The sequence below is a fragment of the Amblyomma americanum genome, chromosome 1 (genome assembly GCF_052857255.1).
Source record: "Amblyomma americanum isolate KBUSLIRL-KWMA chromosome 1, ASM5285725v1, whole genome shotgun sequence".
In the NCBI taxonomy this organism is placed as follows: domain Eukaryota; kingdom Metazoa; phylum Arthropoda; class Arachnida; order Ixodida; family Ixodidae; genus Amblyomma; species Amblyomma americanum.
The window spans coordinates 141,633,341-141,659,381 of NC_135497.1; the positions used below are offsets into that span (position 1 = coordinate 141,633,341).

The window sequence follows — 26,041 nt, forward strand, 5'->3', positions numbered from 1 at the left end:
CGCCTTTCTCCGACCTTGATTACGGTGGGGGTGCATGTTCCTCGGTAATGGTTTGACATGGATCGAAGTGCAGATCTGGGTAGGGAGTGTTCTTAGTGATGTATTGTTTGCGGAGATAGTGATGCAGGCCTATTGCTGATTGAGTATGTGTCGTCCGGCAGCACCTAATCAAAGGTTCTGGGCTTGTATGGGGACCTCTCGAAGTTCTTGTAATGTGTTATGGACTCCGCGTTCGAGCAGTCTCTTAATTACAGGGAAGCTCACTTGTGGCGTGCACCGTAGCGGTGCCCTAGCGCATGCCATCCGCCTTGTTTGCGGGAGGTGCGGGATTCGACCCCCTGCCGCCGCGTACCCATCGGTCTCTAATGTTCCCCTGGCCTGGTGCTCAGATTCTGTGAGATGAGATGATTGGGAAATTGGTCTTGACCCTACCGCGTGTACGTCACCGCGAACACCCAATAGCCGTTCGAGCGCGCTCCGCACAGGTGCTGGTGGAGTGTCTGCACCGTGGTGTAAGAATATTTTCTTACACCATGGTCTACACTCAATCGCGAAAGCGTTCAACAGCTGCGCTGGTCAAACGCATTAATATGAAAACAACCGTTGAAGCATTTAATCCAACTCTGTTCTGATGGTCCACCGGTACCGGGCGTGGATATGGGTCACTCTTGGAGAGGGCGGTTGGGGGGGGGGGGGGAGGTCCGTTTGAACCATGCATTTCTTCGACTTTTTTTTTTGCAAAACTGAATTGAGTTCAGCATGGTTTTCCTGTAAAATTTCCTCTCGCTTTGAGGATTGGGGGCGAACATCCTCCACCCCCTTTCAATATCAGTGTACGTGCACATGGTGCAACCACCGCGCTTCGTGCCGCACGTCGCGGAGATTTCACCTACGGTTAAATCGATGATCAGCTGCTAATTGTATATAACATGCAACGTCTCCGAGGCTTCTTTAAGCCGTCCTCGTTCGCGTTGGTAGCGCCAGCATACTTGCATTCGTTGTGGCGCTATGGAGCGCTGTCACCATCAGTAGCGGCGCCCTCTTTTTGCCAAGCAACAAGAACAGGAGCTTACACGCCTCCAAGTGATAGAACAGCCTTGCTCTCGCCGTTATTTCCAACTCATGCTGGGACTTTATTGCGAATATATATCGTTTCGTGTTGCGTCACACCAAACAATTTTTTTTTCTAGTAAAACCAAATGCTCGCCATGGCCAGTAGCCTGGCTTGCCTAATATACATCGTTTATTTTATCGGAACTCTGCAAGCCAAATGGGAATTTCGGTAGCGGTGTCTCAGGCAGTGTCGGCGAGGGCGTCCTCGTCGTCGAACTCTCCCTCGTCGTCGGCTGTGGCCTCCTGGTACTGCTGGTACTCGGACACCAGGTCATTCATGTTGGACTCTGCTTCGGTGAATTCCATTTCGTCCATGCCTTCCCCAGTGTACCAGTGCAAGAAGGCCTTGCGGCGGAACATGGCTGCAAATTAAGACGGGCACCACGAATATTAGTTGTTTTTGTAGGCTTTCACGAATTGCAGCGGAACTTATACAGCTAGTTCAATTCTATCCGTCCGAATTATTTCCACCAAGTTACCCAGCTGTTCGGATTTTTGTTTCTGCGCCACCCAGTCCAGCTTTCTCCGGCAAAAATTTTGAAAATTGGAAAATTGTAAGACACTGTTAAGGAAATATTGAAGGTAATGGTCCATTATTCTGATATGTAGCAAAATCTTCCTTTTAAAGTGTTTCCAGCGATCGCACCGGAACGCTTTTGAAGATAGCGAAAACGTGAATAGAAAAAAAAACTAAGAGACTGCCTCGGGTGATCTGCGGATATATTGATTGTTTTAGTGAAATCTTGCATTATACGAGAAAACTGCGTTCATGAACGGCTTCCCGCTTAAAAATACTTTTGTCCATAATTCCTGAGTATCCGATTTCAAAAAGCGCCTTTCTCGATCATGAGGATCGGATTGAGCGATGGCGTCCAAAAATAGGCCTGCCTAAACTTGCAACAGAAGTGGAATAATCCAAGTTTTCTTTTGTATGCTGAGCGGCGGCGCGGATTAGCGTGAGGAGGGAGTGCTCACACACGCTCGCCATCTAAAGGGCGTAACTACATCCGACATTTGCTTTTAGTAAAAATCGATTTTCGGCTCTTTATGGGGTATGTAGATATTTATCCGGCAACAAAATACGCATTATGTCGAGAAACTTGGATTTAAAAATTTTCCCGCTTCTCGATTCAAACTCGTGACGTCAAGACAAGCGAAATTCGTGACCACCGCTTAGTGAATAGCGATGTAGACTAGCCTCAGGGATCCACGACCAAAAAACAAAAAAGGAAGAAAACTCTTCAAGCACTGTAGTTTGCTTGCAAAAACGGTCGGTGATGGCGGAATCTGTATTTCATTTTTTGACCTTTACCTGGCTAGGGAAGTGGACGGACCTTTGTCCGCGTTTGGGTTGTCCACTGTTCGGGTTAGAGGTGCGCAGGGTTGAATGGGGGAAGTTCTAGAGATTGTGTAGGGTATCTAGGTCTGAGTAGAGTGACTCTAGGTCTGAGGTAGCTCACTCCCCACGGCACGGGGACAAATGCCCATCTCTTTCCCTTTCGCCTAGCCTTAGTCGTAGAAGCTCCGTTTTTTAGTGATAAAAGTGTCTTTCGCAATTAGAACGCTGCTACATTTCCATACAGGCCAACTTGAATTTGTCCTCAGAGTCTCTTTAAAGGTGGCCGCTTCGTTACCTCTTTATGAGTGATTTTTACGGGCACTGCTAAATTTGTAACGTCGGAAACATTACCCCTCCTTGATACACGGTCTGCACTTGGTGAACAGGGAAATGTCGCGCTTGTCATCTGAGATGTTTAATGAACGGGGTCGTTCCTTGCAGCTTGTGGTTTGTCAGTGAAATGCGCGTACAAAAGTTTTGCCGACACTGTTTGTGACGTCATCTTTGTCACAAAAGAACACCGCATCCAACACACCCCTGTTTTGGTTTAGGTTTTCTGCTTTTTGCTCTTTGATGATTGTTTTACTCACAGTTCTATTAAGAACAGATTGCAACGAACAGAGGGGGCTTTAAGCAATATTACGGGAGAGCCACCTTAAGATTAAAAAAAAATAATAATCCCAAAGTTGCCCTTGAACGATGAAGTAGGCGCTCTATGCAACTGCTGATTGTACGTGTGAACTGCAGGCTGTGCTGTGAGTAGAATGTAATTCGAGCAATTCTGATAAATGACTGACCAGTGAATTGTTCTGAAATGCGCTTGAACAGCTCCTGAATGGCCGTGCTGTTCCCGATGAACGTCGCAGACATCTTGAGGCCACGGGGTGGGATGTCGCAGACGGCGGTCTTGACGTTGTTCGGGATCCACTCGACAAAGTAGCTCGAGTTCTTGTTCTGGACGTTAAGCATCTGTTCGTCGACCTCCTTCATGCTCATGCGGCCGCGGAAGATGGTGGCTACCGTCAGGTAGCGGCCGTGGCGGGGGTCGCAGGCGGCCATCATGTTCTTGGCGTCGAACATCTGCTGCGTCAACTCTGGCACGGTCAGCGCCCTGTACTGTTGGCTGCCTCGGGACGTGAGTGGTGCGAAGCCGGGCATGAAGAAGTGCAGACGCGGGAAGGGCACCATGTTGACAGCCTGTTTGCGCAGGTCAGCGTTCAGCTGGCCGGGAAACCTGCGTGTGTATGGTTACTTAAGTTGCTTTAAGACTGTTTTTTTTTGCGTTAAGCACCGCGAACAAGGGCCTGCAGGCGCCGCGCCATTCATGTCCCCAATTGTGCTACGAAGTTATACACAACACAAGCTATTCCCTCTTCAGGTGTGGTGAAGTAGTTTGCAGGCCTAAGCGCCTGTGGCCATTGTGGGCATCGGGCCATTCGTCGACGGCAGTGATCGGTGCCACTCACTACAGCTTCGCATATAGAGATGTCGAGTGACAGTAATAGACTACGATCCCTGAGAAAAGAAAGCTTCGTCACCTGAGGCATGTTGTGACTCCGGACATTGTGACAGAAACCAGGTGGTTGAGGTCCCCGTATGTGGGAGTGGTGAGCTTCAGGGTTCGGAAGCAGATGTCGTATAGCGCCTCGTTGTCAATGCAGTAGGTTTCGTCGGTGTTCTCCACCAGCTGGTGCACGGACAGGGTGGCGTTGTAGGGCTCGACGACGGTGTCGGAGACCTGCAGTTTTGAATGCGCTTGAATTCGCACTTTCTGTCGACGTGGAGCAAAGCCTACCACATCTATGCACAAGAAAAATTTTCTCATTTTTAAGCACTGTGATTCTTCGATTTCTCGCTACCATTGTCGAGCATTAAAGGGACAAGAAATTATTTTGATGGTCAAATTCTAGAGCAGCGATCAGTAGAGGTGGCCTTTGTCAGTATTAATTCGAGTCAAATTCAAAAGCTCTGCGTAGACCCTACACGCAGCTCCTTCACGCCCCGACGTCATGCAGATGCGGTGGCGCTGATGTCAGTAGCGCCTTTGGTACGGCAGGCAAAATAGGTTCCGCCTGCCCGTGCCCACCAGCTGCTGCAGCTGCTGGCGGGACTGCGCAACTGCATCATGCCCGCGCCTCGATATGTTTCTCGCTGATAGATACCGCATTAAGGAATGGGCCACGGTAGTAAAGCGCGAAGTCTGGGCCTCGATCGCCGCTTCCAGGCAATGTACTTCGTAGCTGGGGAGTTGCGTTCATTCTCCTGAACATCAGCATAGTACGCTTATAATTGCTTAAGGGAAAAAAAACACAAATGTCTGCGCACGTAATTATCACGTCGAGCCGTTTTGGTGTTCACTGGGCGCTGACAGGCTGAATCACCACCAAGGAATGCGGTCTTTTGTTGATAGCAGATAATGTTTAAACGTGTGTGGAAGTTATACGATCATATAAAGCCGCGTTCATGGCACTTAATATTCACTTCAGACCATTTCTTAATATGGCCGACATAATTACTTGGTCTGTGTAGAAAGAAGTCTGCTAAATTGTGTCGTTTTTGCACGGCCACGTTGGCATGTTTCTGTACGTGTGCTAAAAGCCACGTGCTTTTTCACTGCATCATATGTCATAAGCTGTTTCATGAGGCGGTGCATGATCGCGAAGCTTGTTTGGAAAGAAGCAGCCGCGATCGCATTGCCCGAGTTGATGACGATGATGATGACCTCAGGCTTAATGGCACATACCCACGGCGGGGGATTGGCCAGGGTGCAATGCTGATACAAACGCACTCATGGCCAAGGAGTGGTGCAATTAGATAATTTTGTGACCTAGACTCGAATTTTGATTAAAAATCAAGATTAAAAAAAAACGGAAATGAAAAAGCAGGGAATTCTCATTCTAGCAGAAGAATCTACCTGATGCAATTATATATTCGTGAATAAAATCGCACACCGGTTTCAATGCATATCCCTTGGCGCTTGCCCCGAAGGAGAGGAGAATCGGAATAAATAGAGCAAGCCCCCGTCGAGCGAGGGGATCTCTAAGTAAGCTGTACGGCGAGAAGTTAACCGCAAAGAGGAAAAAGTCATCTATGGACTCAATTTCGCCAAAGACTCAGAGAGGGTGGTCAGAAATATCCCTGATCGACATAAGTAGAGATTTAGTCGCGGTATTCTGCAGCGCAGTAGGGTCGTGGACACTTCACATTGCCTTGAACTGCACATCCGCGCACTCCAAGGAAATGCCAGGTGTTGAAAATTCGCTGCAGCAAGGAGAGGCTCATGGCTCAAGTAGTGGAGACGCTGGCTGCAGTCAAGTAGACAGTATTAGGGGCGAACGGGACAATAGGTCCACCAAGGGCGGAATTTGCAAAAAAAATAAACTCTCTCATCAGAAGCAATGCCACAGTGCCCAGGGACCCAGTGAAAGCGTACTTTTGTAATGTGTGGTGGAACAAGAAATTGAAGGGAACGGCTCATAGGAGTATCTCTCGATTTTTCGAGCACTATCAAGACGGAAAGGCTGTCTGAAAGTATAACAACCTGAGAGATATTGCAGGGATTCCTTATTAAGGCCAACTCAATGGCCAGAAACTCGGCGAAAAAAATAGGGGTATAGTCAGGAGCCCGAAATGATTAACTCTATTCAAGAGCCCTTGAGTAAATGCCAATGGCTGCTTTTTCATTTTTCTGGGAGGCGTCTGTAAAAACGGCAGTATGGTTAGGGAAATTATCCAGACACTCCTTAATAAGCCCATTTAAAACATTTGCAGGCAGATTCTTAGCATTCCTTGGGAAGGTGTTGTCAAAGGGGACTACAGTATCAGCCCGGCGGTGGTTAACTGGTACTACAGAATTTATTGATACAGAAATTTTTGACAGCAGGGAATTAGTGAACACAACCTGAGGAAGCTTATACCTAGGCCAAAAATTACCAAAGAATAGAGATGGGTTCGTTGTAAATATAGGGTTAGCCAATTCAGGAACAGGCTCAAAAGACATTAAAAACGTCAGCACAGTGAGAAGCTGAGCCGCAAATTTAGATCAGGTATCCGCGCCTCCAAGTACAGCGCAGCGTTAGCAACTGATTTAGGCGGACCTAAGCAAAGGCGCAGAGCGCGTCGCTCCATAACAAACCGGGGTTCAAGCTTGTACCTTGTGCACCCAGAAAAGAGAACAGAGCCAAATTCAAGTACACATGTCTTATACAGAAAGAGCAAAGTGTTCCGACTCATACCAAATTTTTTGTTGCTGATCCTCTCCAACCGGCCAAGGGCACGCTCACCTTTAAAGCACAATGCTTCTAATCAAGTAGGGCATAAGCATCCGCGCGCGAGCACCTATCGCGCTGAATAATGTCCAAGACACACTGTTCATCTTTGGGCAGGTGGGATCGTCAGCTGCGAGATCAGACTTAGAAGTGCAGACGTCTGAAGCATGAGCACCGCCGCAAACGCGGCAGCGCGTTGCCGACTTGCAAGATTTGCCACTCTGACCAAAACGCCAGCAGTTCTTACATTGTAATAGACGGGGCTGCAGTGGGTCAACACGGTAGACAATGGGCCAGACTTTGATTTCCAATCGGCAAGAGGAGCCCGCAAAAGTTGCTATAACAGACTCAGTTGGAATACGAGAGCCTCCAGCCTCTGTTGCAGCGGTAAACTGAGAGGATGCCCACACCGGCATCATGGAAGTCCAAGAATTTCTTCTGGCGTAGCGGAGGGATACACACCGCGGATTATTCCTTTTACGCAGGCGAGTTGCTCGGGAATAAACGCTTTCACCGGGAGTGAGGCAAAAGAGGTGCACTGCAGCAAGTCTGCAACACAATCCAAATCAGGTGATTTGCACAGAATTCTTCTTTTGGCAAATGGTCGAACCTCGGAAATCTCAAGATATCGAATGGTCGCTGCCTTCAGCTGCTCCTGGGTCATATGAGAGCTCTTGATCTTAATTAAACCATCTCCTACAGGGACCAGAGCCACAGGGATACGCTTGGCAAAAAGAATTTAGGCAAACTGGCGAACCAGGCTACTGGACCTGTGCCCGAGGAAGACATAGCCATGTCCGTAAGCCTAAGAAACATGAAGCCTACATCCAAAAGGGAAAAAACCTGGCCAAATCCCCCACTCGCGGAACGGCCTCACCAGGAGTTTACAGGATCAGCAGCACCAAGACACGCTTCAGCAGCGAGGCCAGATGAAGCGGGAGGCGACATAGAACAGCCGTAGAACAGCGTCGGGTCGTATCAGCACAATGGACACTAAGGGCCGTTGTTGTTGTTGCCTTCGTGACATGGCACATACCCACGACGGGGGATTGGCCAGGGTTCAGTGGGGAGACCCCATAGAATAGGGTAAATGGTGCCAAGCTATTTTGCCTTGGGTGAAATTTACGAGTGATTAAAAAGAAAAGAAGGGCCCTTTCTTCTTCTTTACCGAGTTGTTGTTGTTGTTGTTGTTGTTAGCCTATCAAAAGATGGCACATACCCACACTGGGGGATCGGCCAAGAATCGGGTGGCTATTCACCTGAACGCAGTTAACAAAAAGGAAAAGCACGTGGGAGCATAACACCGGTGAATTTTTCGTCATGAACAGAAAAGGGATGAGTGTTTTGATTTTAAAATTTTAAGAATAATAATAAAGAGAGTGATTAAATATTTATGGTTTAGTCAAAATGTAACAATTGATAGAAAAGAAAAGGTTGAAACACTTAGCAAGGCAGTCGGTGAGATTCTATCAGGAAATTTTGAACAGCGGTGCAAACAGATCTGTGGCTGAACCCAAATGTGGTGGCGCCAAATGATAGCAAGAGCGGGCTGCTCAAACTAAGGCCAAGATGCTGCAAGGGCTCCTCCAGCAACCTTTTTCTCAGTGAGTTGAATCGGCGACAATATAGCCAAAAATGTTCAATGGATTCTGGCTCACGGCAAAATGCACAAAGGGGAGAGAGCGCCAAACCGGACTTGTGTAAATAGAAATTTAGAGGGGGGATGCGGCAGCGTAGCCTCGTCAGTGATACTTCAAGCTGCCGAGAGCAACAAATTTTCCTGTTCCAATAATATTTAAGGTGCTCATAATCCGCCGATGTTAAAAGTGATGTGTCTTGCGAGCTTAAAAACGCACGTCGCCGAAATCTAGATGCTGTAATGTAGGCTGTAGCCGGGATGATTGGCAACACGGGGCCGCTGAGGGAAGCCTTTGCGAGATTATCAGCAATCTCATTTACTGTCACACTGCTGTGGCCGGGAACCCATACTAAATGAACAAGGCTCAAATGCGGAGGAAGTAGGGATAAGAAAGTTGATAAAATGGGACCGTCAACCTGTGCAGCGAGGGACGAACACAAAGATAAAGAATCAGTAATTACTGCAACTGCTGTAATAGAGGGGTCTAGCTTGCGTAGAGCAAGTACAACTGCTAGAAACTCTGTTTGAAAAATAGGGGTGAAATCTGGAAGGCGCAGAGAAAAGGACCAGTCTAGATGGGAGCAAAATATTCCCACACCTGCTTTTTCATTGCATTGCGATGCATCAGTGGCTATTGCTATATCGGTTGGTAGGGTCCTCAGATGATCTTCTAGAAGGCCATTTAGAATACTCGGTGGCAAAAGTTTTGCATTTTTTGGGAATATGTCGTCGAAAACAATGTGGATAGTGGGCCCATTCCGAAGCGCAGGAAGGATATCATAAATGTTTACATCTAAAGGCTGAAGTAATCTTTGCACAAACACTACCTGAGGGGAATTGAAACGAGACCAGGGGACACCAAAAAAGGAGGTCGGCTGAGAACAGAAAATGCTTTGGAAACGGTGGAAATGGGATTCATAGATCCTGAGGTAAGTTTGCACAGTTAAAAATTGAAGTCGTGATAAGAGAGACGGAATGCGGGCTTCAAGGTACAGCACATTGATAGCCACACATTTTGGAAGGCCGAGGCACATGCGAAGTGCTTCCCTCTCTAAAAGGACGAGAGGGCGAAGTTTATATGTAGCCGAGCCTGAAAACAACACTGATCCAAATTCTAAAATTGGCCTGACATACATTATGTAGATCATTAATAGCGCATCTCTGCGCATGCCGTACCGGTGATGACATAATCTCCGTAACATGCCCACGGCAAGAGCCCCTTTCGCCGCGACAAGGTCAATGTGAGGTCGCCAGGTGAGTTTGTTGTCATAAATGACCCCTAGGTATTTTATGGATTGAATCTGCGGTATTATTTTTAACTGGCAAGTGAGAAAGACCACTACAGGAGTGAATAGAGGGAAAACAAGAGTAGCGCACTTGCCAACATTTAACTTCAGGTGTACTGCGCTCAACCAGTGCTCAAGTGTATTCAAATATGACTGCAACAGACCATACAGAGAATGTATATCCGGCGCAGCAGCAAAAAACGCAATGTCGTCCGCCTAGACGTAAGTGCGTACATGGTGGTGGAGACGAATTTAGCTTAACAGAATATTAAAGAGCACAGGAGAAAGAACCGCTCCTTGCGGTACACCTCGCGTTTGTCTATACCTCTCTGAATGAACACCATTATGGACGCAAAAGAATTCCCTGTTATGAAGAAATGCAGATATCCATGCAACTACATAATCTGGAAATTGAAGAGACTGTAGCCTATGTATCAGGATGGAGTGTTCTACACTGTCGTAAGCTTTGGCGACATCTAACGTAACCAAAGCCGCGACCAGGCGTTGACGACGAGCAAGGAGAATTCTGCTCTCAAGATCAGCATGTACATTCCATATCGAACACCGTGGCCGGAATCCGAGTTGGCACGGGCTGAGTATACTTTTGCGGTCCACAATGGCTGACACCCGAATTAGTAACAACCTTTCTATCAACTTTACCACGTTTGATGTTAAAGAAATTGGCCTAATATTATCCAATTCATAGCCTCCACCCTGATTTTTAAGTAAAGGGATCACCTTGGACAGCTTCCACTCAGAAGGTATCCAAGCGTGTTTGAGAGAGTAGTTTATTAGGTGCAATAACGAGTTGGGAGACTCTTCAAATAGAATCTTGAGCATCTTTGTGGTAACACTATCAGGGCCAGGAGCAGCAGCTGGCAATCTCTGGACAACTTGTGAAAGCTCTGATAGATTTACTTGTGAGTCATTATCATTTGGTACGACTGGTGCAAACAACAATGGTCGCATAGGTAGTAAAGACGAGAACCGCTTTTGCAGGCCTGCGGCTATTAATTCAACCGCCTGGACAGCTTCTACAGGTGACATAACTAATGACTGAAAATTATGAGAGGACATGAGCTGTTTCCTAGACCGTAGAAAACCGAATAGTGCACGTCGGTTGCCTGCCTTTGAAAGATAATCGAAGTGTTCTGAGTCATATTTTTCCTTTGCGCGAGAAACTGTGCGTTTAAAGGTGGCTGCAATAAATTTATAATCACTCCAGTTATTCGGACATTGGTTATGAAGAAGCTTTTTCCATGCTGCCTTCCTCCGCCTGTAATCTCTTGTACAGTCCGCATTCCACCAGTTAGAAGAATTCCCTTTTATTGGCCTCACTAGGAACTCGGACTTTTTACGGCTTTCCTCAATAGCCAGACGTATGCTTGCTGACTGGTGGACCTCGGCGATGTTAGACACTGGAGCAAGGGCAGAGCGCAACGCCGTCTGAAATCTGTCATAATTTACATGTGACCGCAACTGAGAAGACGCCGGAGTAACACGACATATGATATCAAAATGAATAGGTATATGATCACTTGAAGTGCCGCTATCAACTGTCGACCAATTCGTTACGCCAATTCCAGGACTAATGAACGTGAGATCTAAAACAGATTGAGTGTGTGAGCGAAGATAAGTGGCCGATCCTGAATTTAAGCACATCAGGTTGTGATCAGAAACCCAGTCCCAAAGGCGCTTGCCGCACGAATTAGTCCTAAAACCCCAAGACACATGGTGAGAATTGAAGTCCCCAGCCACGAGAACTGGGTTTTTACAGTTTACGAGTAAAAAATCCAGAGATCTAACATCCTGGACTCCATTGGGGAAATAACAATTTGCTATTGAAAATGGAGAGCACGCAGGAAGTACAAAGTCTATTGCCAAAATCTCACAGTCAGGAGACATTTGTTGAAAAGATACCACAGCGCTGTGGCAAAATTTTCAAGAGACTAAAGTTAGTAAACCCCCGCCTCTTGACTGGCGGTCTAGGCGAAATGACCGGTAATTTTGGATATGAAAATGTTTGTCGGTTGAAAGCCACGTTTCTTGCAGAATTATGACATCCGGATTAAGCTGAGTATAAAGGCAGTGTAAATCTGTGGAAGCGGAAAGAATAGAGCGACAGTTCCACTGCAGAACTCGCAACGACGCTATGGTTGCGAAAGTCTAGCAGCAGCAACTGCCTGCTCCAAAATGGTATCCTTGGGTTTAGTGCCAAGCTGCTTCTTCTTTGATTTGGGCTGGGTGCCCTGAGAAGACAACGAATGAGACTTGGGGGACCCACTGCGCTTAAGAAGCCGCGCATCAGGCTCCACCATCTCGGAATCATACATTATATCAACACCCCTCGAAGTACCCGAGGTAGGTACAGCGGAAGTGACAGAAGTTTGTTCCTGGGGTTGTGATGCTACTGGAATTTGAGACCGGATAAGAGGAGAGGGAATTGTTGTCGAAAGAGGTGCCAAACTAGCCTGCACGGCATGTGTAATCTGAGCCGCTAGAACATTTGTAAAGCACTCTGACACACTTGCGACAATCTTTTCTACCATTTTAGACATCGAAGCCTCCACAGCAGCCGCAATTGCCTGGGACAGCGTTGAGTCTAGCATGACACCTTGCCGAGCGGTCACACCGGCATAACCTCGTGCACGTTCTTTGACCTCTGAAATAGCGTCACGGCGCGAACAGCGTTTCCTGTCAATTATTTCCAGAATTTGAATTTCCTGAGCTCGAGAGGGACAATTTGAGTAGTTTGCAGAGTGCGCACCACCGCAAAGGCAACACTTCTCATTCTTCTCAGTGCAGGTGCTTGTTGCATGACCATCCCCACAGTTGCAACACCTCAAGTTGGATTTGCAACCGCCAGCGCTATGTCCATAACGCCAGCAGTTGTTACACTGCAGAGGCCGAGATGATAATGGGTCTACCCGAAAAATTAGAGGTCATGCCTTGATTTCAGAGGGGCAGGAAGTGCCGGCAAAGGTAGCAATCACTGATTCAGTGGGCATCCGCACGTTGTTCACATCCCGGCTACAGCGGTGCACAGCAACAACACCTGCAGCCGACAGAAGCACAAGAGTCTCTGCCGGAGACAGGGAAGAGTCTACACCTCGTACAATACCTTTCGTGCACGCCAGATGAGAAGGGATGAAAGAACTTACCCGAAGGGAGGCAAAGGATGAGGAGTTTAGTAAATCTCTTACACAGGCGAGGTCTGGCGATCTGCACAGAATCCCACCGCGTCCAAACTGGCGAACCTCTGAGATTGACTCATAATGAGAAGTCGTCGACTGGAGAGCAGCCCGAACAGCACCAGGGTTGTTCATCCTGATAGCACCACCATCCCTAGGCACCAGCGCGACAGGGATACTGCCGACACCACTGCGCAAAAAAGCTTCCAACGGTAGGAGATCAGTTGACAGAGAAGCCGACCAGAGGGAACTCCCCTGGCCGGGAGACTGGGTGGACATGGTCCGGGCTTACTGCCTTACCGCGCAAAGACGCAGAGAGAAAATGCCACAATCAGCCACCCGAAACTTAGCCGATCGTTCCCAGCAGAGCAGAGCCGTCGGGGCAGCGATGAACAGGACGAACGCCACTGGGTCGAACGATGTCCTCCTAAAAGAGCGTGTCGTCATGTCGTCGTTGTTGTTGTTGTTGTTAGCCTATCAAAAGATGGCACATACCCACACTGGGGGATCGTCGTGTCGTCAATGCTTCTATATCTTCTTCCTCGTTTCTTCTTCCTCGTTTCCAGTTGCAGCGTGCTTTAGTCTTCGTTTTTGCCATCGCATGACAACGGCCTCCAAAGTATCTCATAAAGCTAGCGCAAATAGATGAGAGCACACGAAGCTGCGTCCAGCACACGTAGTTGCAGGCGAGTGGAATTTTTCGGCTTGAGCCCCTGCGTCTTTCAATCAGACTCCTGCGTTGCTAGGAAAATGTTTCGGTTTGGTTTGGTTTGGTTTATGGAGTTTTAACTTTCCAAAGCGACCCAGGCTATGAGGGACGCCGTAGTGGAGCACCCCGGAAATTTCGACCACCTGGGGTTCTTTAACATACACTGACATCGCACACTACACGGGCCTCTAGAATTTCGCCTCCATCGAAATTCGACCGCCGCCGCGGCCGAGGTCGAGCCCACGTCTTTGGGGTTAGCAGCCGAGCGCCATAACCACTGAGCCACCGCGGCGGCTATGCAAACGTTTCATTTAGGGGGTACACTAACAGAAACTGTCGGGTGAAACAATGCAGCGAGATTGAGAGGAGACGCGGAAATTGAAAGTATTTTCGTTATTTATGCATGAGATGTAACCAAATTTGGCACAACTGTGAACTTTTTATGCTAATTTTAGTGCTGTGCTTTATTTTCAGCTGGCTGGTACAGATGTTGGGTTATTATAATTAACACCGTCGTCAAGTCATCGAGTGTGGAATAATTAAGTAGAAAGTGCGCAAATTTTTTATGCCAGCATGTTCACAAAGCCCGGCTTTGTGTGATGACGCTACTGTTCTTTTTTTTTATGCAAAGTACATATGCAAACAAAAGTTAAACTCTAGCATGCATATTTACGTGAACACATTTCTTAGAAAAATAACTTCAACATGCTACTGCATGTGTACAAAAAATTGTCAGATTTATTACACTACTCAATCTCTCAGGACCGCGGTGGTTCAGTGGTTATGGCGCTCAGCTGGTGACCCCAAAGACGCGGGTTCGATCCCAGCCGCCGCGGTCGAATTTCGATGGAGGCGAAATTCTAGAGGTCCGTGTACTGCGCGATGTCAGCGCACGTTAAATAAGCCCAGGGGGTCGAAATTTCTGGAGCCCTTCACTACGGCGTCCCTCATAGCCTGAGTTGCTTTGGGACGTTAAACCTTCATAAACAAAACCATAAATAAATCAACGTCTCAGGATTCATTCGCAGCAAATAGAATCATTCTATTTTTATTCGTTACGAAATTACGAAGGGATGAGTGATGCCAATCGTAGAAAACGTGAAAGCTGAGAAAACCAACCTTAAAGTTTATTCTCTCGTTTGCTTCGTTCACCCTCGTAGCTTTTTCTTTTGGTCAAAGAAATGCGGCACTGCAATCAATGGAACCTCTGATCTTCTGGTCATTCCGCTTCCAAGTGATACTAAGATAGTGGTGCACCGTCGTCGGAAACCCGTGGAATTCGCGATGCGCCGAGGCCACCAGAAGAGCGATTCGCTCAATCTTCGACGCCCACACATCAAAAAAGCGTAATTTTCTAAATTTCTACTGCACAAAAAATTGCGATCAGTTTGGCCATTTTAATAAGGTGACAAATCGGCCTCGTTGGTGCATGACCTTGTGGCGAAAAGCAGCGCTTACACGCGACAGAGGAAACTGGAGACACGACGCTGTCCCCACTTGCCTCGCTGCGCGGCACGTGTGTCAAGTGACGGTGAGCGCACGTCTGCTCCGCCGAAACAACGCCAGAGCTTCTCCTCACTGCTATCCCGAAGTGGAATTATTCCGGCTAGTGCAGAGCGTCAAAAAGTGGTTATTTTATTCCACGTCTAGCGTAGAAATCAACGGCAGCAACGCTTTCTGTTTGCAACTGATCATATATACAACACACAGTGCCAAACAATATCTCTGAATAGGCCGTACGTGGTCAACGCGAGCCTGTGCACTTCGAGAAATTACGAAGTTCAAAGCATCAACAGCATCAACCACTTGGTGATTCGCAGAAACCGACAACTTGCCTACAAGCCTACCGCGAGCCCGCTAGCGACTGCAGTGACACCTTGTTTGTTTGCAAACATGCAGCAGGTAATACGGTGGCCGCAGCTGGCAAAAGACAGGGTTAATAGGAGAGACATGGGAGAGGCCTTTGCCCTGCAGTGGGCCTAGTCAGGCTTATGGTGATGATGATGGTGCAGCATGTCTATAATTTACCATTTCTATTTAAATCGCTGCTCGCACTGACTCGCAGTCTGCTAGGGCGACAGCACACCTCGCATTCTTTGCCTTAGCACACTATACTTAGCCGCTCCTACACCAACGATGTCAGTGGGCAGCCTGACGCCTACTGCCCATTGGGCATGCTCAGGTGGCGTGGGCGGGATTGCGCAGCCCCGACCTGTTTTCTGTTAGCACGAAAGCAATCCTAGCCAACCCCTAACGATTTCGACGATGTCTCACGCGGAGAAAATGAAGCCTCAGCCAGACTCAGTAAGGAAATGGGTGTGCATCGCAATAAAGCTCAATTTTGGGGATTGTCCTGCAGGGTAAGGACAGCAACACATGGTATGGCACATGATGGTGTATATTGTGTATGGGGGTTTAACGTCCCAAAGCGACTCAGGCTATGAGGGACGCCGTAGTGAAGGGCTCCGGAGATTTCGACCACCTCGGGTTCTTTAACGTGCACTGGCATCGCACAGTACACGGGCCTCTAGAATTTCGCCTCCATCGAAATTCGACCGCCGCGGCCGGGATCGAGCCCGCGTCTTTCGGGCCAGCAGCCGAGCGCCATAACCACTTGGCCACCACGGCGGCCCTGATATGGCACATGAAGAATGTCCCAAACATGGTTAGGACGCCCGAAATTTGCCCTTCGAATGACCTTGACCGAATTCGACTGCCGGTGAATCTGGCTGTGCTCAGGAGGAAGACAGGCTTCACCTCGTCTCGAAATGGAATTGGCCCACCTCCAAAAATAAGAGTTGGCCCACCCCCTAAAATTTGAAAATTGACCTACGTTCGGGACCGACATGCGACACCCCCAGAATGGGTTTGGCCCACCCCCAAAATTTGTGAGGCCCACCATGCTTTCGCGCACTATTTCGTGCTTAGCAATGATAAACCGCTAGCCATTTTTTTTTTCGGCACGTCGTTGTGTAAGAGTTGAGGGAAGCTAAGAAGCATCATTTTTAATCGCCGATATCTTCGGTGTTAAAGGGCTGTAGACACCAAAAATTTGCTCGCATGTTTTCTGCTTTCAAATGATGCTTTAGACATTAGAATACATGTATTGCCGCGTTGTTTTCGCCTACGACCGATAAATAATATATAATTGAATTTCTTCTTTCATGCTGTTTCGGTTTCATCAACCGAACGATGGCTGTGACGTGTAGTTGGACTGGGAGTATCGTGAGGGAGGAAAAAAACGGCAGTATGACTGCTGATACGTCGTTTGTTTTTATTCCAGCTCTTGAAGCAGGCTTGTTTAAGCGTTACAGTGAATTAAAACTACGTGTCAGCGTTTATATTGCAGTTTTTTTCGTGCCTCACATGACCTAAAGTCGAACTAGATGCCACAACCATCGTTCGGTTGATGAAACCGAAACAGCATGTGGGAAGGAATTCAGTAATCAGTGATTTAGCGGTTGTATGCGAATACCAGACGATGATCCATGTATGATATTGCCTAAAGCATCATATGGAAGAATAAAACGCGCAACTAAATTTACATGTCTGTAGTCTTTTAATGAAGCTAGCTTATAATTTTTTTGCTGTTCGGTGACGAGTGATGGAATAGCGATCGCTCGTGCGCTTTTCCTAACCTCAGTATATACCATTTCATGGTCCCTTTAAGGTCACAGCCGTCGTGCGCTTGCACTCTGCAGCTGTTTTCGCGCCATTCGTTTGGCAGCAGCGGTGGGTGACGTAAAGTCTCGCATCTTCACGAGCGAGTGCGGTGTCGATACCACCGTAGTAGGTAGACATCAAGAAAGAAAGCTCGCTGAGGTCACCACATGCGGACGTGGTGAAGCCTTCATATCTGACGGCAGTTTAATAATAATAATAATAATAATAATAATAATAATAATAACAACAATAATAATAATAATAATAATAATAATAATAATAATAATAATAATAATAATAATAATAATAATAATAATAATAATAATAATAATAATAATTGGTTTTCTGGGGAAAGGAAATGGCGCAGTATCTGTCTCATATATCGTTGGGCACCTGAACCGCGCCGTAAGGGAAGGGATGAGGGAGGGAGTGAAAGAAGAAAGAGAAATAGGTGCCGTAGTGAAGGGCTCCGGCATAATTTCGACCACCTGGGGATCTTTAACGTGCTCTGACATCGCACAGCACACGGGCGGCTTAGCGTTTTTCCTCCACAAAAGTTTGCGTCTCGCTGGTATTGACGCTGTCCTGGCTTAAGACACGTGCCGGCGGCGCGGAAGCTGTCACGACGAATGCGCACCTTCGGTGAGGGCATGACGCTGAAGGTGTTCATGATGCGGTCAGGGTACTCCTCCCGGATCTTCGAGATGAGCAGCGTGCCCATGCCGGAGCCGGTGCCTCCGCCCAGGGAATGGGCCAGCTGGAAGCCCTGCAGGCAGTCGCAGCTCTCTGCCTCCTTGCGCACCACGTCCAGCACGGAGTCCACCAACTCGGCGCCCTCAGTGTAGTGGCCCTTGGCCCAGTTGTTGCCGGCGCCGCTCTGGCCTGCGAAGGTTACCGCGCATATGTACGCCACCTGCATATCCCCGCGCTGCTGGGAGCCGCTGTTTCGAGCCAATAAGCTTTGACCAAAAAGGTAGCCGCTAAGGCGCTTTGCGCTGAAACCTTTCCTGTTTCTACGCGAATTTTTCTTCAGTCGCATGATAGTGAAGCGGTCTTCAGATCAAATTCGCCGACCTTATAAAATAACTTTTCATATTTCAAGATGGAAACTCAGCGCTCAGGAACGTACGTCAGGCGCATAGGGCAGCAAGCTTCGTGTTGCAATGGTCGCCTCAGTTGCTGTTCACTTGCATTTTGTACGCAGCGAATTTGCCACCGAAAGAGTGGAAACAGCCAAGATTATACAGCCGACTATGAATGCCAATTCTGAGCACAGGTACGAGCAAATCGAGTTACCTTTGTTAACCCTAAGCTGTGGCTGAACCTAACGAACACTACGATGGGCTAAGAGCAGCTGCTGCAAGGAACTTCCGGCTAGGGACGGCTAGAATTAAGCCCGGCTCCCCACGAACCTTTGCGCACACACGTGCAGCTGATGACGTTGAGCTGAACTTGATCAGTACATGCTAAAACAGCAACGGAGATATGAAGCTAAAAGAGACGCTTACCGAATATGAAATTGTCGGGCCTGAACAGTTGACCGAAAGGTCCCGATCTGACGGAGTCCATGGTTCCTGGCTCCAAGTCGAGGAGGATGGCACGGGGAACATACTTGCCGCCTGAAAAATACAAACCAGGTTTTTTTTCTTTACAGCCGTCAGTATTTTACTACCGTTGCGTGAACTGGAACATTGCCAGCAAGTCTGCCACGCAGTTTCTAATGCTGAACGCATGCGGAGCAGACGATCGCCACCGAACAGGGAACTGTGGGGTCGCCACATGGGGCATGTCTGCATGCGCATAAAGGCACATAGACATAATGGCGAAAACATTTCGATGTCGCTGCGTTACACGACAGAGCAGAACGTTTTCGAGCGCTCATGCACCATTGGGAGTGCGTTTGTGATGCTATCATCATGATCAGCATTCGCAGCCCCTTTGATAAAACTTACGTTTGCACAGTAGGTATGCTATTAGAACACATACGGTATTCGTCCGTCATACTTCTCGTCAAAATTTTCAATGAGGAAATAGTATGTGTCGAAAGAAATGTGCCAAAAACACCACTATAGTCTGTTAAAACTCAAGAATGTAGCGGCGAATTCTCTTCTTAAAGCCCCTCCAGCCAGTCGCTTCGGTCGGTTTTCATGAGGCAGGGGCTAAGCACGAAAAGGAAAGAGTACGGCGTTTGTACCCGTGCCGTGTGGAGTGCGTTCTTCGTTATTCGGGTTATGAGAGCGGAGTAGTTAAATGGGGAGTTGAAAAGACGGTGCGGTGTTGCTAGGGCTGAGGACGTGTCCCTTTCCTGCCTAGCTGCTGCTGCAGAGCCAAACGCCTTTAGCTGCACGGAGTAAATTGGACCACCCAGGGTTCTTTAACATACACTGACATCGCACAGCACATGGGTCTTTTCCATTTCGCATCCACCGAAACGCGGCCGTCGCGGCTGGAATTGAACCTGCGTCCTCGATTCCAACAGCCGATCGCACTAACCACTGAGCCACCACGGCGGGGTTTCAAATTCGCCATCATTTACGTTACTCGCTTGCCCAGTATTGCCCCCTCGCGGACGAGAATCTACAGGTGCCGAGAACACGCGCAAGTCAAGTAAGAGCATTTCGTTAATGGGGGAAAGCTAAAGCAAAAAAAAGAAAGAAAATTCAGCCAATCGCTGAATGGTACCTGCGCCATCAAGTCACCTCTGCCGCAAGAAACGATCAAGAGAAATAAGCTATCGGCATGCCTTTTTGTTTTTGTTCTTTTGGCGCGAAAAACGTTTAAACATGGATAAATGCTTTGAAGAGAACACAAGGTGCGAGACGCCTATCATCTCCAAATTCAGATAAGGATACAGTGGTAGAGGTGCGGTCTAGTTGGCTCTTCATATCTTAAAACGGCGAAAAGGACGCGGACAATGACAAAAGTGGACGCATACTGCTGAGTTTGTGTCCACTCCTGTCATTGTCCGCGTCCGTTGCGCTGTTTTCAGATAAGCAGACGCATGTATCCAACAAAGGCGGCCGTGCCTGACGGCTGCTGCGTCGCATGCACACATGTTGCGACAGTTCGCAGGTCATGGCGTCCGTGGCCTTAGTGCGCGCGAACAGTGTTACGGTGATCCCTGATACAGCATATAGATTTGCCGTTTAAAATGTCGAGGACGAATTCCGCTGACATTCACAAGTTCCCGCCAAGAAATGAACGAAACCGTACGCGTGCGACCATATTCCGGCCACGGGTGCATCGGCCTAGGAAGTTTTGCAACAGGTGGTACGTTTACATGCACCTCATTTCTTGCACCTCATTTCAGAACTGCCTCCAGTCACATCCAGTCCAATTTTAACAAAGTTGGCTGCGAGTAATCCAAATAAAAGGGATCGGACTCCTGGTGGAAGGAAGTCAGAAATGAAACAAATATTTACGTATAAAAACGAGATGAGGACGTCCCCAAAAAGTGCACTCATTGGTTTTGCGAAATCGGAAAGCATCTTTCGACCAGATGCTCGGCTTCTTCAGGCCGCCACCGGGTTTCTGATAATACCGTCACTTCGAGGGGTAAATCAATTACTGCACGTTTTTTGGTAGCTATGGGCAGCTGCAGCTCGTTCCACGCATTTCCTATTGGTTGTATATTTCTACAACCTCTGGCGAGCGGTGAGGATCCTACTGTTGCGGCGTTCCCCAACACTGCAGATCATCACCTCTGCAGATAATTCGTGCCCCGCGGTCCAGAACGACACCTCGGAAATTTCCCAAAACTAACATTGGCGCCAAACACCATACGGAACTTCTGTGTAATGGCGAGGGCCCACATCGTCAGCGCAGGCGAGAACACGAACCGCGTTTGCTCGTTTTTACGGCCGCGATGGGCATCTAGCCCCATGCGTGCCCACGAATAGCCGTGCGAGTGGCTCCGGAACTGCCGACGGAGGCTGCAGAGGAAAATTGAAACCATATGCGCGAAGGCAATGCCCTGGCTCGCTCTTGTGCGAGAGGGTCGCGCGGCGGCACGAGAAGGTGATTTTTACGGCTACCGGAAGTGTGCCCATGACGTCGTGGCTGCCGTGGCTCCAGCGAATGAGAGTGTGTGGTGGCCTGGCGACGTCATGGTACAGTGACGTCTTTGTTCCACGATTTTAGTTCCAAAATTGGTCACTGCGAGTACACCAATCGGCCCGCGCATTTTGAAAAACACGGTTTTTAAAAGTTCATAATAAATTGCTGGCTCAGTTCTGAAGACTCATCCTTGGTGTGAATGCTTCTTAGCATCATTTCTATGCATTGAAAACATTTACAAGTGACTTTTTATTCGTTGCATAGTCCCTTTAATGCCTTCATACAATATCAGGCGACTGGGTAGCGAGGTGGATCTACAATAAACGTTTTTCCTAGAACTCTCGTCCGGGAAACTTTTGTTCCCAGTAGTAAACTGGTAACCAAAAAGTTAACTTTAGTAAGTAAAAATTACAGTGATATTTTTTGCAGCTAGCGCATGCTAACATGGAGTGTTGGACCAGGCTTGTGGCGTGCGAGAAAAAAGCATACTTTTTGACGTGCCCATTCAAGCATGTCACAAGGTCGCCAAACTCTGGCAGCATTTCGATAACCAGTTGTTGAACAACATTCCTCTGGTTTTTGTGTTGGAGAAACATTGTGGCATTCTCTGGTTGTAATAGCTTTTTTTACAATTACCCCGGTGTGCATCACGACAGTGACGACACATGCACTTGGGAATTCCAGCCTGCCTCGATTCAAGCTAGATGCCAAAGAGCGAACATCGGCATCATCATGTTCTGTTGTTTCGCAGTCCATAACAAGCTGCTCTCGGCAGAAATCGCAGTTCAGGGCTTTCATTACAGAATGAGCACAAAAGCACCTACATAGCCAAACACAGGCGCGCGTGAACTCAAACTGTTCAGACCTTCTGTAAACTCAGCAATTTTGAAGGAATGTGCAGCACTTGACAAACAACCGACCTCATCGTCGCTGAAGTCACCGGCGCACATCACAGGAAGCGTGTCTTGGAGGCGAATTCTGCCTTCGCACTCGTGAAGCTGTCGGATGCTGATGTGGTAGTTACCGCCAGCCATTTGTCTGTACTGAAGAAACCTCTTCTCTAGGCCGTCTGTTTGAACTTTTCCGAGTAGCACGTACTTAAAACCGAGCTCATAGACGCAATACTTTGAGAATTCAAGTAGAGCATATGCTGAATGCCACAGAGCATTAAAAGTTTCCTTTGTGGCGTGCAATTGTCGTGTTTATAAAATTTCCATACGTCAAGCCAGAATTGAAGGCTTTCAAAAAGGATAGCTTGGGGTCATCATTCAACGATGAAATTGGCTCTTCGTATACGTCGCGATAGTGATAGCCCTTGTGTGGCATCTTCACATTAACTACCATCCACCAATGAATAATTATTCTGATGAAGTTGGCAGTTTCTTTCGCACGTGAAAGTACAGGAAAATCGCAGTGCATGTCCAAGGCTTCAGCCACAAAGATGTTGAAAACCTGTAAGGCTAGTTTAACATTTTGCCTTTGTAAATTGCTTGGGTTTAAAGCCTTCGAAGGCAGCCTATAACTGTACTTCAAGAGCTAAAAGATTCAAGTTTGTGAAACTTTCTGAGATCCTTGAATGATGCCCACTGTATAATGTCAGGGTGGACGGAATTGTCAGTGAGGTTAAACATAGGAAAATAAAAGTTGGCTTTAGGATTTCTTTAGTTAAGCCAATTATTTCTAGCACACTTTAACAGTTACACAGCGTCAATGATGTAAAACATGGGTCGCGTTGCATCGTCTAGATGTGGGTAAATAATCCTCACCTTATGCGGCATCGTAAAGTCCATAAATGGCTGAGCGTGAATCTCGTCTGCCATTAAAGTAACAGCACTCTCATGCGATTTCAATTTATTAAACCTCTGGCCAATGTATTTAAGAAAATTCTGATCACCTGATTCGTTATCAGGTGATAGGTGGAAAGAGGAGCAGGTGTTTCTAATGGTACTCGGATGCGGCAAAGTCAAACAACCAGAGCCCCTCAAAAACTTGTATGCATGAGGAGATATAGTATGCAGATGCAAGCAAGCACCATTGTTTGAGATGAGTACTGCAGTCACTCTCAAGCAACAACACTTGTTCCCTAAGAAGTTTAACAGAGTCCTTTCTGTTTTTGCGGACGCTTTCCTTAATCTTTTCCATGAGGTTTACTATCAGGTCAGTAAGGCCATCAGATGAACCTTTGTCGTCAGAAATCTGCTGTAGCTTATTTAATATGTCAAGTAGGACATTGATGCCACCGATTTCGTCAGGCACGACAAAATCTCCTAAACGTTTCACTGAGTTGCCGTGAAAACACGCCGTGATACGAAGATATGCGAAAACAGTAACAGAACACGGTAGGACCAGCGCTCTCTCATTTGCAGTATTCAAGAACATGCTACAGTTTGGGTGATTGATAATAGTCCATTCAGCTGGGACACACTTGACGTTTAAGCGCTCCATCATTTCATGCAGAGATGAAAATTTGCACTGCATTTGTTCTTGTCGATAGCAGGCTGCTGACACTTCAATAGCACGAGCAAGACATTTGCCTCCCGGCGCATTTTTTCGGCATCTGGGGAGCTCCTTGCTGGCACGGCATCTTTCTTTGACAGGTACGAGGGACAGCCAGGGAATTAGGATGGCACTGACCCAAGACGCAGGTGTGGCACTTTTAGATGGACTTCGAACACCTTTCCTGTCTGGGGATTGGTGTACGATGAGGTATGTTCAAGGCAGGATGCATGGAAGTGTAAGGCGCACACCTGTTTTACAATAGCAAAAGTGCGACGCACCACATTACCAATGCAGTACAATCTAATATCGAGGTAAAGCTTAATTTTTGTCATGGCTCCCTTAAATACTGTTTATTTGTGGCAACAGTAGAGAAAATGACTTCGTACCTTGTTGTTGGCAGTAGGCACAAAATCCTTTCGGGGAATCGCACTGAGCCACTTGTAAAGCTGTTCATCCTTTGGCAAAGGAAACACTTGAACCTTGTTCCCCGTCTTGTAGTTGCTTGAGCACATAGGTACACAATACTTTTTAGGCATGTCGAAGCCTGCATGTCGCAGAACGGGCGCAAGGAAAACAGCACTGAAGCGACCACGAGGCGACTGGCTCGACGAACTAGCTGCGTGTAACAAGAGGCGAAAAATGAGCCGGGAGGCGACGGGACGGAAAGGCCGGTATGGAGAACCGGAGGCAGCCGCAGGCAATGGCAATGCCCAGGTAGGACGGTGGGTGCTGACGTCGCTAGAGAGGGCACAGGCCTTGAAAAGTTTAGGAAGCGTTGGCATAGGTGCGTCGCTCGCATGAAGGTGCTTCACCAGCATAGTGTCTCGTCTATAGTTGTCGCTGGAGTATTAATGTAGAAATTGCACTGATTAAATCAAATACAACAAACTAATCACAACGGAAACAACCGGACATGAGCTTCTGACGGCCACAAAGGTCAGGTACCACATGGTGCTACTGCGTCACGGATTGTTTCAACACCGCATCGTTCTAGTCATTTCCAGATCGGTGTCTCACAAGCTCTTATGCTGCTGATTACGTCTTTCATGGCGCCGACAAGAATGACTGACTGCGACAGAATCACGCCAAACAGCTAGCCCACTTGGGCATGTGCCGCACTAGCAGCGTTAAGAAAATCTTTTCGCACGAACACCTGTTCGACTACTCAGTGTTCCCATGCTTGCCTGCAGTGCAAACCTCACTTAAGAACAAGGACTATAAGGTTTCGCGTGGCTACAGTGTCTGCAGTATCGTGCTCTGCGGTGAAGAGGCGTTAAGAGACGACGCAACTTACGGCCCGAGAGCTCAACTAAAAAAATTATTTCCTCGCTTTAAACAAAAATTACCTCGATAAAAACTTCAGAAATGGAAGGCAATAAGCTGTTTTACGTAATCCGCTATTGTTTGTATTTTTACTTGGACCACCTCAGGGTGAAATTAACGAGTGTTTTGGCTCAAAATTCACTTTTTGTAACTAGATTTTTTCCTTCTGTATCCGCAGTTTCATCACCTGTAAAATTTATTATAGGTACTGGACATCTACAGGAACAAAACGGCTATTCCAGAATTTCCGAGAGAAAGTTCATATTTAAAACAAAAAATGACAAAAATGACATATTTTCATACTTTTTTCGATTAAAAAAAATATTTATGCCGTGTAAAGCAGCATGCTCCGAATTGTATCGAAAGACAGAATCTGTGCAAATGTAAATGAAAAACTTTTTGGAGTGTTTTCTAAATATTTGCTTATTTAGCAGTGCCTGTTTTCTCATTTTTCTGAATATTCAATCTTCCCTCACTTCACGAATAAATTTTTTAGGCAAAAATGCTTCAGGCTTTCATTACGCACATTACGATGTTTCCACGAATTTTTTGAACAAATTGGAGATGGTCGAGCGCAACGTCTGGGATGTTTGGCGTGGAATGATCCAGGTGGAACTATGTGAGTATGACGTCAGGGGATGAAAAGGCGGCATAGTTTCGGTTTCGCGAATTCAAGATGGCGGCCATTAAAATTGATTGTGTCCTCCTATACCTTAATTCTCCCCCGTATGACGTCAGGGGACGAAATGGCGGCATAGTTTCGGTTTTTCGAATCTAAGAAGGCGGCCATTAAAATTGGTTGTGCCCTCCCATGTATATTTTGAACCCATTGGAAGGCCAGTTGGAGCGTCCAATTGTAATGCCGGCCCACACAAAACAAAATGTTTGCTTCCAATCGGAAAATATCCCATTATTTACTTGGAACCAATTGCAAGCTTCAAATGGAATAGGAGGG

At 47.3% G+C, this 26,041-nt stretch overlaps 1 protein-coding gene across 1 annotated transcript; it reads right to left on the minus strand.

The window, feature by feature from the left end:
* Positions 1–1,291: 1,291 nt before the first annotated feature.
* On the minus strand, positions 1,292–24,275 carry LOC144113893 (tubulin beta-4B chain-like). Its single transcript, XM_077647279.1, has 7 exons — positions 24,150–24,275; positions 18,953–18,998; positions 18,717–18,827; positions 17,846–18,090; positions 3,991–4,190; positions 3,250–3,686; positions 1,292–1,475 (listed from the first exon to the last, which is right to left on the minus strand). Exons 1-7 carry the CDS (start codon positions 24,273–24,275, stop codon positions 1,294–1,296), a joined length of 1,347 nt encoding a protein of 448 aa, XP_077503405.1. The 3' UTR covers positions 1,292–1,293.
* Between the last annotated feature and the right edge of the window lie 1,766 nt (positions 24,276–26,041).